We start from the raw sequence: 15,248 nt of genomic DNA on the forward strand, positions 1-15,248 counted from the left end.
GAAGCACACAGCTGGCTGCAGCCTGAGTTGGCAGGGTCGCAGACCGCTGAGTCAACTACCAGCATCCTGACAACGACGCAACTCTGCTGCCATACAAGGACGACACACAGCAGTGCATGCATGGGTCACTGAGGCAGCCATTCCATGCCAAGCCATTTCGCAGACAGCGAAGTGGTGTCCTCAGCACTGCAGGACCCAGTGACACAGATCGAGAGGAATGGAGGCACTGTAGTTGGAAACAATAAATGACTTGGAAAGCTCAGATGAGTCTTAATACGGTGCCTTCTACCTCTTCCCGCTACATTTGGTGTTGCTCTTACATTCGGTAGCAGAAGTTGCCACTACATTTCGTAACAGAACAGCGGACGTCGTCTGTCCAGTACGACGTTCGAGCCCACCGCCCGCATTACATTCACAAGATGTGGTGAGTTTTGACCAGTTTTCTTTTGAGTATTGGACATTTTCTTGCCTTTTCGGTTTTTTTGAGTATGGCTCATGGCAGGCCATTTTAGATGTTTTGCATAGGCATTTTTTTTTTTTTTTTTTTTTTTGTCAGAATAAGTGTTAGTGCATTTGGGGCAGTAGGATTCATTATTTTTTTCATGGCATTTAATTACTTTTGTATTGGTTTGAGTATGATGTTACCAAGTATGATGATACTGAGGTGTTGGGAGTCGGTTTATTATTGTACTTAAATTTTCGTTTCGAGAATAACTGGGTTGAAAGCATCACAATGGCAGAGTCAGGGATGCGGGGGTGTCAGAACCAGAAGCAGTATAGATTTTGTTGGAAAAAGTAGCACAATTGACAGCAGACAGTACGCAGTTGAGAAATGAATTAACATCTGGAAGTGAGCGGGAAACCGCATCTGATCAGTCGTTGCCTAAGGTGCAGGAGATTGATCCAACTGACGCGAGTTTGATTATTCTGTTTTCTGGCAAGGCATCTGAGGATGTGCGTTCATTTGTGGAGGACTTGGAGACTTCAGCGGTGATGAATGGTTGGTCTGATGGGCAGTTGTTACATATAGCCATGATTAGATTAACAGGTGAAGAAAAAATATATGTAAGGTGTTCTGAGGCCTTAAGGAAGGCAGGACAGTTTAAGCAGTTAAAGGAAGGGCTTTTACAAAGGTACATAAAACAGAATAGAGCACGGTACTTTAGAGAGAGAGGTTAAGTACAATGTCAAAGAGACAGAGGAAGACGATGGAGAAATTTGCGGACAGGATAAGGGAAATTAATGAGTATACTTACAAGTTGGGTCAGAGCGATTAAGCGAATAGTGTTCTGTTGCAGGAGGCCAGGCAAAGGGCACTCGATGTATTTTTGAGAGGGTTACCAGCGCATATGTCGCGGAAAGTGTGTGAAGGGACTCTGAAAGATCTGTATTCGGCCATTCAGCTGGTAATTCAATGTGCAGAAATCAGACGTGTCAACAGGGGTACGCGAGAGGCAAACAGTGTTTACAGCGGGTGTGAAATGTTTTAAGTGTGGTCGCATGGGACATGTTCAGGGGCAATGTACCCAGTCACCGAGGAATAAAGGAAGGGGTGGAAATCGGCAGCAGGGAGGATGGAGAAGTGGAGATAGGAGAGGAGGACAAGCATTAACAGCAGAGGGGGCTCAAGGCCCACCTAAAGGAGCTCCCATATAATTTCAATGCTACGAATACATATGCAGAGGTGGAATGTTCAGTGGTAGTATCAATAGGAACTAAAAAGTTTTAAGATTTTGTTGGACACAGGAGCACAAGTGTCAGTGGCTACTACGAATATAATGGGACAAAGGAAGCTAGATCCACCATGTTATAGGTTGCGTGGAGTGGGGAATAAGGAGGTCATGCCTTTGGGCTCAGTAACAGAGAAAGTCCGATTTAATGCATGCATGGACGTAGTAACATGCATAAGCAAGGGCTACGACATGATCCTAGAGTAGATTTTTTGCATCAACATCATGCCAAAATTGACCTTGGACAACAAACTGTGGAACTTGGTGGAATGTTCTTTCAGCTAAAGGAAACTGTTCTCAATGCAGAGCTGTCGCGAGAGGTGTTCAACGTAATGAAGAAACCAACTGAACCGCTTAAATTAGCGTTAGGGCTTAATTTGTATGAGTGTATGTCTAGTGGCACCGGGAAGTCGCTTTGGGTAAGTGTGGAGTCAAATCTACCTGCGGGTACAGTATGTGTTATTGAACCATTGGAGGATAATGAAGTTTTGCGTCTATTGGGTTGTTTCGTGAAACACAGTGTTGTACGAGTACAGGAGGGGAACGATGGGCAAGTAGTTCCTGTGAACGTGGATAATTTTAGAGCTGTAGATGCGAATTTGAGGAAACGAATTTTAGCAGCAAATTTGGATGTGCCAAATGATGAAGACTAGTGTTCGAGAGGTAGGCGAAGCGATCAACCACTAACTGCCGATAGAACCGCATTGTGTGAAAGGAGGAGAAAGAGACCATATGGAAGAATTATTGTGGGAATTTAAGGATTTGTTTTTTCCACAAGGGCCATTACCAGCAACTCCATTAGTTCAACATAGGATACCAATAGGGAATGAAGCACCTGTTTACCATAAACCAATCAGAATACCGAGGCATTTGCAGCTGATTGTGGAGGATTTCATTGACCAGCAGCTTCCGGACAGTATTATAGAGCATAGTAATAGTTGCTGGGGAGCGGGCATTGTCGTTGTGCCAAAAAAAACACACCTATGGATGGAACTAAGAAAAACAAGTTCTTTTGTGACTACCAACACCTCGATAATAAGACAGTAATGGATGCATACTCCATTCCAAACATATCAGAGACTTTGTATCACGTAGGTCAGTGTCAGTACTTTTCTACGATGGATTTGACAAGTGGTTATAATCAGTTTGAGGTGGCTCCAGAGGATTGTCCAAAAACTGCTTTCTCTACTCGTGGAGGCCATTACCAGTACATAAGAATGCCATTCGGTTTGAAATACGCTCCGGCAACATTTCAGAGGTTACTAGACAGTGTCTTGAGGGGTTTGAAACCACGGCAGTGTCTGATTAGATTAGTTTAGATTTACTTTCATTCCGATTGATCTGTGGTGAGGAGGTCCTCCACGATGTGGAACATGTCAGAAAAACAATAATACATGACAAATATTTACAACTGAAACAAATAAGCTAATGTACCTTCCACAAGTGAAAGAATCATTTTACAAACACTAATGCACTGAATTTAATTTTTTTTTATTTATAGGGTAATAAACATGTAATTGAACTACTGTAATCCTTATTTACAATGAACACATTACTGCACTGAAATGGTACAGAAGTTAGATCGTACTGACACACACACACACACACACACACACACACACACACACACACACACACACACACACACACATTTATTTACAATGAACACATTACTGCACTGAAATTGTGCAGTAGTTATATCCACAAACACACAAATCAGTTGGTTCTACTGAGAAATTCATCAATGGAGTAGGAGGAGTTGGCCAGCAATAAATCCTTTAGGCTTCTCTTAAACTAAATTTCATTGGTTAAGCTTTTTATGGCTGCTGGTAAGTTATTGAAAATGTGTGTTCCTGAATAATGCACACCTTTTTGTACAAGAGTAAGTGACTTTAAATCCTTGTGAAGATTATTCTTATTTCTAGTATTGATTCTATGAATTGAGCTGTTGGTTTGAAAAAGTGATATATTTTTAATGACAAACTTCATTAAGGTATAAATATATTGGGAAGCAGTAGTTAGTATCACTAGTTCCATAAACAGGCTTCTGCAGGATGCTCTTGAGTTCACACCACATATAACTCTTACTGCACGTTTTTATGCCTAGAAAACTTTGGCTTGGCTTGATGAATTACCCCAAAAAATAATCCCATATGACATTATGGAATAAAAGTAAGCATAGCATGCCAGCTTTTTCATTTTTATATCCCCTATGTCTGACACTGTTCGCATTGCAAATAGAGATTTGTTAAGACGCTTCAGCAGTTCTGTGGTGTGCTCTTCCCAGTTGAATTTATTATCAAGCTGTAATCCCAAGAATTTGACACTGTCCACTTCTTCTATCTGCTTGTCATTTTATGTTAGGCATATACTCATGGGACACCCCTTACAAGTTCTGAACTGCATGTAGTGTGCTTTTTCAAAGTTTAGTGACAAAGAATTGGCTAGGAACCAGTGATTAATGTCCACAAATATTTTATTAGCCGATCTTTCTAAAACTACACTTGATTTGCTATTTATCGCAATGTTTGTATCATTTGCAAAAAAACAAACTTGGCATCTGGTAATGTTACTGATGAAAGGTCATTGATATACGCAAGAAAAAGTAAGGGCCCTAAAATGGAACCTTGTGGGACACCACATGTAATTAGTTCCCAGTTGGATGATGCCTGATAGCTTATTACATGTCTCTTTCCTAATAACACCCTTTGTTTCCTGCCACAGATATAAGATCTGAACCATTTTGCAGTATTTCCTATTACACCATAATATTCTAATTTACTTAAAAGGATATTGTGATTTACACAGTCAAATGCCTTTGACAGATCACAAAATATACCAGTTGCCTGCAATTTTCTGACTAATGAATTAAGCACATTCTCACTGTAAGTGTAGATAGCCTTCTCAATATCTGAACCGTTTAGAAATCCGAACTGCAACTTTGACAGTATGTTATTTGAAATAAGATGGTTATAAAGCCGATTATACATTTATCTATTTGGATGACAATATAGTGTTTTCCAGTAGTATGGAGCAACATAGACAGAGGTTAGGGGAAGTCTTTATGAGGTTAAGAGCAGCTCATTTGACGTTGAGCCTGGAGCAGTGTCATTTTGCATTAGAAGAAGTAAAATATTTGGGTCACATTATCAGTAAGGACGGAGTGTGAACAGATCCGAGGTTGGTACAGGCTGTAAGGGATTTTCGGGAACCGAAAACAGTTAGGAAGGGCAGTCATTCATCGGAATTTGCAATTTCTATCAAATGTTCATGATGGGTTTTGCAGATATAGCACAGTCATTGACGCAATTGTTACAGAAGGGTGTGAAATTTGAGTGGACAGAAGAGTGTCAGAAAGTGTTTGACAAACTGTAAGAAGTGTTAACAACAAGTCCGGTTCTTGTGTTTCCAGATTTTGAAAAGGAGTTTATACTAGCATGCGATGCATTGAATCAAGCATTAGGGTGTCTTCTTAGTCAGGAAATTGATGGGAAAGAACATCCTGTAGCCTATGCGTCTAGGCAGTTGAATGCAGCTGAAAGGAATTACTCAACAACTGAGTAATCTATGGAATCACATATTGTAAATGTTATTTATATGGGAGAAGATTTCGGGTTGTGACAGATCATGCTGCATTGAAGTGGTTGTTGGGGTTGAAGGACTCGTCCATTAGACTCGCTAGATGGGCTGTGAGGCTTGGTGAATTTGACTATGAGGTGGTGCACAAGCCTGTGAAGAAGCACGGTAATGCGGATGCACGAAGTAGGAAGGCGGCAAAAGTAGAAGTCATAGGTTATGACCTAGCAGTCGGCAAGAATTACAGGACACGGACAACAATTGTAAATTTTATCGGACATAGCCACAATTTAATATGTATGATGGTCTTCTGTACAGGGAAATGAAATTAGGGCCAAGGGTAGTAGTGCCAGCGAAGTTGAGGGATGAGGTTTTAAAGGAAGCACACGATCACGTGTTATCTGGTCATGGAGGGTGTAGCGTGACGAATAGGAAAGTGGCGGAGAGGTATTGGTGGAGAGGTAGGAAAGTACATGTGGATCAGTATGTCAAGAATTGTATACCATGTGTGCAGAGGGCAGATTTGAGCTGGAAACAGATGCAGCTACAATGATTGCCGGAAGTGACAGGTCCATTCTCTATGCTGGGGATCGATGAATTAGGACCTTTCAGGCGAACACAATCGGGAAACAGATTCATTCTGACAATAATAGACCATTTTTCGAGGTATGTGGAGATGGTGGCTATGCCAAATCAACAGGCAGCAATGGTCACGCAAGCATTAGTAAACAAATGGATTTTGAAGTTTGGTGTACCAGAGGCAATAATTACTGACCAAGGGACCAACTTCATGTCCGATTTAATGAAGGAACCGTGTGGGTTGCAGATTCCTCGACTTGCGCCATAGGGTGGTGGGGTTTCGGGTTCCACTGGATAAGTCAGGAGTCCACTACACGCAACAAGCAACTACACGGGTAGCAAGGGTTGTGTGGCGTGGGCTGGGCGGTTTTTTAGGTTAGATGGCCTTGGGCAAGTACAGAAAGGGCAACAGCCTCAACGGGTGCGGGGCAAAGTCAGGACATGCGGGGACCAAGCAGCAATTGGTATTGTAATTGTAAACTGTCGAAGCTGCGTTGGTAAAGTACCGGAACTTCAAGCGCTGATAGAAAGCACCGAAGCTGAAATCGTTATAGGTACAGAAAGCTGGCTGAAGCCAGAGATAAATTCTGCCGAAATTTTTACAAAGGTACAGACGGAGTTTAGAAAGGATAGATTGCATGCAACAGGTGTTGGAGTGTTTGTCGCTGTTAGTAGTAGTTTATCCTGTAGTGAAGTAGAAGTGGATAGTTCCTGTGAATTATTATAAATTTGGAATACATTTCACATAAATTTTCTCAGCATGTTATAGTCTTAGGTGGAGATTTCAATTTACCAGATATAGACTGGGACACTCAGATGTTTAGGACGGGTGGTAGGGACAGAGCATCGAGTGACATTATACTGAGTGCACTATCCGAAAATTACCTCGAGCAATTAAACAGAGAACCGACTCGTGGAGATAACATCTTGGACCTACTGATAACAAACAGACCCGAACTTTTCGACTCTGTATGTGCAGAACAGGGAATCAGTGATCATAAGGTCGTTGCAGCATCCCTGAATATGGAAGTTAATAGGAATATAAAAAAAGGGAGGAACGTTTATCTGTTTAGCTAAAGTAATAGAAGCCAGATTTCAGACTACCTAACAGATCAAAACGAAAATTTCTGTTCCGACACTGACAATGTTGAGTGTTTAGGGAAAAAGTTCAAGGCAATCGTAAAATGCGTTTTAGACAGGTACGTGCCGAGTAAAACTTTGAGGGACGGGAAAAACCCACCGTGGTACAACAACAAAGTTAGGAAACTACTGCGAAAGCAAAGAGAGCTTCACTCCAAGTTTAAACGCAGCCAAAACCTCTCAGACAAACAGAAGCTAAACGATGTCAAAGTTAGCGTAAGGAGGGCTATGCGCGAAGCGTTCGGTGAATTCGAAAGTAAAATTCTATGTACCGACTTGACAGAAAATCCTCGGAAGTTCTGGTCTTACGTTAAATCAGTAAGTGGCTCGAAACAGCATATCCAGACACTCCGGGATGATGATGGCATTGAAACAGAGGATGACACGCGTAAAGCTGAAATACTAAACACCTTTTTCCAAAGCTGTTTCACAGAGGAAGACTGCACTGCAGTTCCTTCTCTAAATCCTCGCACAAACGAAAAAATGGCTGACATCGAAATAAGTGTCCAAGGAATAGAAAAGCAACTGGAATCACTCAACAGAGGAAAGTCTACTGGGCCTGACGGGATACCAATTCGATTCTACACAGAGTACGCGAAAGAACTTGCCCCCCTTCTAACAGCCGTGTACCGCAAGTCTCTAGAGGAACGGAAGATTCCAAATGATTGGAAAAGAGCACAGGTAGTCCCAGTCTTCAAGATGGGTCGTCGAGCAGATGCGCAAAAACTATAGACCTATATCTCTGACGTCGATCTGTTGTAGAATTTTAGAACATGTTTTTTGCTCGAGTATCATGTCGTTTTTGGAAACCCAGAATCTACTATGTAGGAATCAACATGGATTCCGGAAACAGCGATCGTGAGAGACCCAACTCGCTTTATTTGTTCATGAGACCCAGAAAATATTAGATACAGGCTCCCAGGTAGATGCTATTTTTCTTGACTTCCGGAAGGCGTTCGATACAGTTCCGCACTGTCGCCTGATAAACAAAGTAAGAGCCTGCGGAATATCAGACCAGCTGTGTGGCTGGATTGAAGAGTTTTTAGCAAACAGAACACAGCATGTTGTTATCAATGGAGAGACGTCTACAGACGTTAAAGTAACCTCTGGCGTGCTACAGGGGAGTGTTATGGGACCATTGCTTTTCACAATATATATAAATGACCTAGGAGATAGTGTCGGAAGTTCCATGCGGCTTTTCGCGGATGATGCTGTAGTATACAGAGAAGTTGCAGCATTAGAAAATTGTAGCGAAATGCAGGAAGATCTGCAGCGGATAGGCACTTGGTGCAGGGAGTGGCAACTGACCCTTAACATAGACAAATGTAATGTATTGCGAATACATAGAAAGAAGGATCCTTTATTGTATGATTATATGATAGTGGAACAAACACTGGTAGCAGTTACTTCTGTAAAATATCTGGGAGTATGCGTGCGGAACGATTTGAAGTGGAATGATCATATAAAATTAATTGTTGGTAAGGCGGGTACAGGTTGAGATTCATTGGGAGAGTCCTTAGAAAATGTAGTCCATCAACAAAGGAGGTGGCTTACAAAACACTCGTTCGACCTATACTTGAGTACTGCTCATCAGTGTGGGATCCGTACCAGATCGGGTTGACGGAGGAGACAGAGAAGATCCAAAGAAGAGCGGCGTGTTTTGTCGCAGGGTTATTTGGTAACCGTGATAGCTTTACGGAGATGTTTAACAAACTCAAGTGGAAGACTCTGCAAGAGAGGCGCTCTGCATCATGGTGTAGCTTGCTTGCCAGGACTCGAGAGGGTGCGTTTCTGGATGAGGTATCGAATATATTGCTTCCCCCTACTTATACCTCCCGAGGAGATCACGTTGGTAAAATTAGAGAGATTAGATCGCGCACGGAGGCTTTCAGACAGTCGTTCTTCCCGCGAACCATACGCGACTGGAACAGGAAAGGGAGGTAATGACAGTGGCACGTAAAGTGACCCTCCGCCACACACCGTTGGGTGGCTTGCGGAGTATAAATGTAGATGTAGATGTAAATTGTTGAACGTAAAGAAGTTGAGCACATTGCATCCACAGGCCAATGGAAGGACAGAACGGGTACACACAAAAATCGGGATGATGCTGAGTTTTTATGTGGATTCTCATCACCATCAGTGGGACAAGTATTTGAAGCATATTGTGTGCACATACAATGCAAAAGTCCATACAAATACCGGTTTGTCTCCATATGAGGTAGTGTATGGGTTTAAAATGCTGTCACCATTTGATTTAGTGAAGCTACAGAAGGAAGGACCGGTGAATCTGTACGTCAATTTGCAAGGAGAATTCGGGATGTTTGGAAACGGGTACAAAAGGCGAATATGCAGGCTCGGGAAAGGCAGGAAGACGCAGTAAAGCAGAAAGGAAGTTTACCGCAGTATAGAGTGGGGCAATGGGTAATGCTGTCCAGCCCCTATACGCAAAAAGGGAAAACAAAGAAGTTCCTCACGAGGTACCAAGGGACGTACCAAGTTGTTGAAACCACATCCCCCATTAATGTTAAGCTTCAGCTGCCAACTAGGACAACAATAGTACACAGTGGGTGGTTACAGCCATTTAAGGGTTGCCTGGATGTGATTCCAGGAGTGGCACAGGAAGGAAAGAAGAAGAAAGAGAGAGTAAAGAGAGGTGCTAAGCACAGAGAAAACCAGGAAGATACAGTACAGCATGAAGTACCGTATGCTTTTCGATCCAGAAAGTAGTAGAGTATTTGTAGTTTTTTTGTTTTCATGTCACGTATCATTGGGTTTGCGTAGAGTAATTAGGCATTGTAGTTTCATATGTTATACGTATTTTCGAATATAGCCAGCTGTGGACAACAGTTCTTTTGAAGAGGGAGGAAGGGTGATGGTGATCCCTGTCCTCAGCTCACCGAAAGGGGAAGCATTGGTAGTGATTCATCTCTTCATCATTGGGGTGGATGCCTTACAGGTGCAGCACCTGGATGGGGGTGCGCTGTACTTAAGGCAGGAAGATGTGGTGGTGTCGAGTCACCAGTGGGCATTAAGGTTGGTATGGAACGTATGGGAAAAGCAGAATGAAGTAAGGAGGCTTGAGGAAGTGTTCGAAGAGCTTAGGCAATGTGCAGAGGGCAAGGGAATGCCAAAGGAAGCTGCAGGGGAGTATAAGAAATTGCATGTGGCTTATAAGATGCTACAGAAGCAGGGAGGACGGATGGAGGAAGCGGTGCCACAGGTAAGACGGAAACGAGGATGGCTGAATGCAGAGGGAAAAATTTTAAAGGCAGTTTTTGGAACCGCAGATGAAAGCGATATAAAAGAACTGAAAACAAGGTGGAAGCAGTGAGGCAACTCACAGAGGAGAGTACGCTCAACGAAGCTTGGCATGCAACACAGATAGGGACATTGGAAGGGGAAGTCCTTAATTACATATGGTTGCTCCGTGCATTAGCAGGGCAGGTAGAGGTATACGCTAAGGCATCGGAAGATGTAATACATCGTAACCTGGGAACCCTACAGGGGCATCTAGAATTACTAAATAGCAGGGTGGTATTAACCAGACTTTTGCAAGGAGTAGCTGACATTGTGTGAGATGTGCAGGGAGTAATAACGAATCCGCAAGAAGCACCGCATCACGCACTGCAAGGCCAGATATGTACCGATTTGTTACCACCGGACCAATATTTACGCAGGTTGCGCAAGGCGCAGAAGAAACTACCTTCAGGGTTATATTTAATAATGGAGCCCAGTGAGCAAAATTTGCCGTTTTTCTACAATGTCGCAACAGTAAGGGAAACAACTGACCGCGCACGAGTGTATATTTTGGTCCAATTCCAAGTTATGGGGAAGAATGCGAGGTTTCAAGTGTTACACAGACCTCCCACATCCAGTGAAGTGGGGAGTGTTGAGCAAGTTTGTGGAAGTGAAAACTAAAGAAGTATTGCTGATCTCGGCAACTAGAAACTAGTACACCGAGATGGCAAAGGAGGAATTATGAAGCTGCCATAGAGAGAAGGTAACGGTATGCCCAGCCAGGGTCGTAAGTAACAATCCGGACACATGCACGGTGCAGTTATTTCTAGTGGTGGGAGGGAGGAAGACCCCTTGTAACTCAGTGTCTTGTGCTTGCTGGTGTGGTAAAAATGAACTGTGTTGTATCCATAACACAAAAAAATCATGCTTTGGACGAAACTGCAAGACCAAGACTGCATATTTCCTAGAACACACTGGAGTTTATTATAATGTTTCATTGCTAAGTTTTGACACATTACTCAGTCACGCACAACCAAAAAATTTTCACCTCTTCCGAAAGCTAAAGGCAAATCTTTGGGGACTTCTTTCTTAGAGTGGACAATAGACTGAAAGATACTGTAATGTACTGTAAGTTCAAGGATCTCTTGTCGACCCCTATTCAAAGTCTGGGAATTCTGACATTGCCCCCACAGTATATATTTTCTTTAATGTCGTTTGTTGTTAGCAATATTAGCTTATTCCCAAGAGTTAGCAGCTTTCACTCAGTTAATACTAGGCAGAAATCAAATCTGCATGTGGAATGCACTTCCTTGACTCTTATGCAGAAAGGAGTGCAGTATTCTGCTGCATCCATTTTCAATAAGCTACCACAAGAACTCAAAAATCTTAGCAGTAGCCCAAACTCTTTTAAGTCTAAACTGAAGAGTTTCCTCATGGCTCACTCCTTCTATTCTGTCAAGGAGCTCCTGGAAGAGCTAAAAAATTAAGCAAATTCCAGTGTTACATTGTTGATTTTCTTTATTTAAATTTACGACTTGTCACCTGAATATGTTTCTTATATTTCATTTTATCTGTTTCTACTATCGTGTTATAATTTCATGTATTGACTCGTTCCATGGCCATGGAGACTTCTCCTTAATTTGGTACCACGGAACAATAAATAAATAAATAAATAAAATAAATAAATAAATACATCAGTAGTTGAGGGAACTAGCCAGAATATTTTACATTGTGGGTGTATCCATAACATACTTCAACAGTGAGCAAAAACAGCATAGAATGTTAGCCATTACTTTAAATTTTACTGCATCCCTTCATGCAATTATTTTATTAGCCATTACTTTAAATTTTACTCTATCCTTTGTGGAAATATTTATCCTATTTTTCTGTAAAATAAATATGACAAAATAATGGGAGGTAAATTTTTAAACCATCATGGTCCAATGTAAAAAACACCAAACTTATATTATTTATACAACTAATAACTGGGCTTAATTTTCCAAACCTGCATACTATCACATTCTTCAACAAACTGACGGATCTTGTCTGTAAATTCTTCTTCAAAATCATGTGTCTTCCATAAACTTAGTCCATAATTATATACATCAAAGGTCTGAGCAGAATTTCCATGCTGATATTTATTTATAACTGTTGTTGTCCTTGGATGATAACGAGTTCGCAAGAAGTCTGACCATACATTGACTTCATTATCAAGATCATAAATCTTCAAAGCTGTAATGGGAAAAAAAGTAACTAGTGTAGCATTCTTCACATTTTTTACTGAATTCATAGAAGAAAGAAATGTCTGAATAAAACAACAGTAAAAATAAATTAAATATATAATATACTTTTAAGTATTTTAACCAATGGAAAATAAAAATTTATCAAGTGACTTTCATAAGGTGAAATGATTTATTATTATTTATGGTACATTAGGTGATATTGAAACTTTGCCTGTATGATTACTGAATCCTACTATCATTGTAACACTGAACCTGGAGTTTGTCAATCTGAACTCTGGAGTTAGAAGAAATTTTCATAACTTGAATGTGGTCAGTAAGCACAGAAGAGGCAGTGATGTACTATTTCTAATTGTCACATTTTATGGTGATGTTCTGTATTGAGCCAAAATCTCTTTACTTTGTCTCATGCAATGTTGGCATTTTACATTCTTTATTGTGGTACATTTCTTGTATAAGAACATAAAATAGGTTGTCAGCTAGGAGTTATTCAAAAGAAGTAGGCTATGTGTTGGCACCGGATTCCATGATTGATCTTCCTTCATTTCAAACCAGTAGCAGCAGTACTAGTAGTAGTAGTAGTAGTAGTAGTAGTTTTACTGATCAGTGGGTCTCTTTTACAAGGATATTGAACATGTCTTGGTATTATAATTTAAGAATAACAGAAATAAAGTGATTCACATATACAGACATTTACTTATAGGTCTATTATGACAAGAATTGGACAGGTAGTTGGTCATGACCTTACAGTAGGAACCATCCTGGCATTTGCCTGAAATAATCTGGGGAAACCACAGAAAACCCAAATCATGATGGCTGGATAAAGATTGGGGCATCTATCCTTCTGAAAACAAGGACATACTGTTTAAAACACTGCTACCTCATTCAGTTTATCCCTAGTGTACAATACTGTTTTACAAATAAGTTATTTAATCATGTAAAAGGCTAATGCTAAACTGTTCATTCATTTCTTACTCCCAGTCATTGGATACACTACACACATTGTTTCATAACATTACATGCAGTACTAGCTTATGTCAGAACCCTTTTGTGTACCACAACTTACCATTTGCCAGCCCGAAAAACTGAGTCAGCATCCCTCTTTAACAAGTGAGATGCTGAGCTTATAAAAGAGATAAGGTGTTAGTATTATACATTGAACAGTATGTTTTTCCAGAAAAGAAAGAAAGACGGAAAAAATATATAATGTGGAAGTGTTCCATGGAATAGTAGATGTTTTATTATCATTATTATTTATTTGTGTTGCATTTCTTACCAAACTGCTACTCTATGTCATCTTGGTAATCATTCAATGTGCAGGATATATTGCTTAACAGGTACTTTTAACTGATTTTTTAAATAAGTATGTTTTAGCAATTTCTTTAATCTCCTCTGGCAATTTATTGTACAGTTTTATTCCCTTGTAGAAAATGTTGCTTTGGGTTTTAAGTTTATTCTCTCTTGGTAAATATAAGTTCAGTCTAGATCTTGTTCAATGGTCATGGACAGAGCTGTTTGTGCATTAACTATCAATGTTATTTTTGATGTACAACTGATTGGTAAATACACTCACATGGTGCAATTAAAATCCCCAGTGTTTCAAACAGATCTTGACAGTGAGGTTGACTACTATTTTTGGTTATTATTCTTATGACCCTTTTCTGCAATCTGAAAATTGTGTTCATATTTTGTGTAATTGTTTCCCGCAAAAAAATGCCATAGCTAGGAAATGGGTGTATATATGAATAGTCTGTAACTAAAAGACAGTGGCTGTCATACACTAATGATAAGACTCTAAAATCCTGCATTTGTTACACAGCCTATAGAGGTGCCATCTACATTCAACAGTGTCATTTTCCCTCTTCAAAACGAAATTTATGGCTTTAGTTTCTTTATGTTCAATGTCATTTTATTGTTTATGGATCAAGTGTAAACTTCTCAGACTGTTTCATTTGCTTTCTTCACAAAGAGTTCTCTTGTTTTCTCAGTGCCTACAATATTGCTGTCATCAGCAAAGAGAATTTTTTCCCCATGACTAATACTACTTGTAAAGTCACTGATGTATGGGGTGTTTATAAATGAATATCGGGGTTTTAACGCTTTATAATATTTATTACATTAAATTTGCAGTTATAAATGATATATCAAATGAAAGAGCAACTCAAACAGTTTTACCAAGAACCTTATAAATGTTCAATGTGAGCATCATTTGTCACACAGCACACATCAAGTCTATAGCCGAGTTCTTCCCAAACGACAATGACAGAGCTTGCTTTGCATGGCCTCCATGTTCACCCAACCTAACGCCATGCCAATTTTTTCCTTTGGGGCTTCATAAAGGATCGTGTGTACGAGCCTCCGCTACCAGCAGACCTCCCTGAATTAAGAAACTGGATTGAAGCAGCTGTTGCTACAATCACTGAAGACACACTTATCAACGTTTGGGAAGAACTTGGCTATAGACTCGATGTGTGCCGTGTGACAAATGGTGCTCACATTGAACATTTATAAGGTTCTTGGTAAAACTGTCTGAGTTGCTCTTTCATTCGACATATCATTTATAATTGTAAGTTTAATATAATAAATATTATAAAGCATTAAAACCCTGATATTCATTTATAAACACCCTGTACTCTGATCAGCCAGAACATTATTTGTTTTAGCAATTTCTTTAATCTCCTTTGGCAATTTATTGCACAGTTTTATTTCTCGTAGAAAATGTTGTTTTGAGTTTCAAGTTTATTCT

General features: G+C 40.3%; 1 protein-coding gene across 1 annotated transcript in view; it reads right to left on the bottom strand.

Moving 5' to 3' along the window:
* LOC124798256 (protein misato) overlaps positions 1–15,248 on the bottom strand; it is an 80,734-nt gene that overhangs the window by 36,179 nt on the left and 29,307 nt on the right. The window contains exon 4 of the mRNA XM_047261575.1: positions 12,268–12,494. Coding sequence (XP_047117531.1) covers positions 12,268–12,494 — 227 coding nt within the window. The remainder of the gene's footprint in view (positions 1–12,267; positions 12,495–15,248) is intronic.

This window comes from Schistocerca piceifrons, chromosome 5 (assembly GCF_021461385.2).
Source record: "Schistocerca piceifrons isolate TAMUIC-IGC-003096 chromosome 5, iqSchPice1.1, whole genome shotgun sequence".
In the NCBI taxonomy this organism is placed as follows: Eukaryota; Metazoa; Arthropoda; class Insecta; order Orthoptera; family Acrididae; genus Schistocerca; species Schistocerca piceifrons.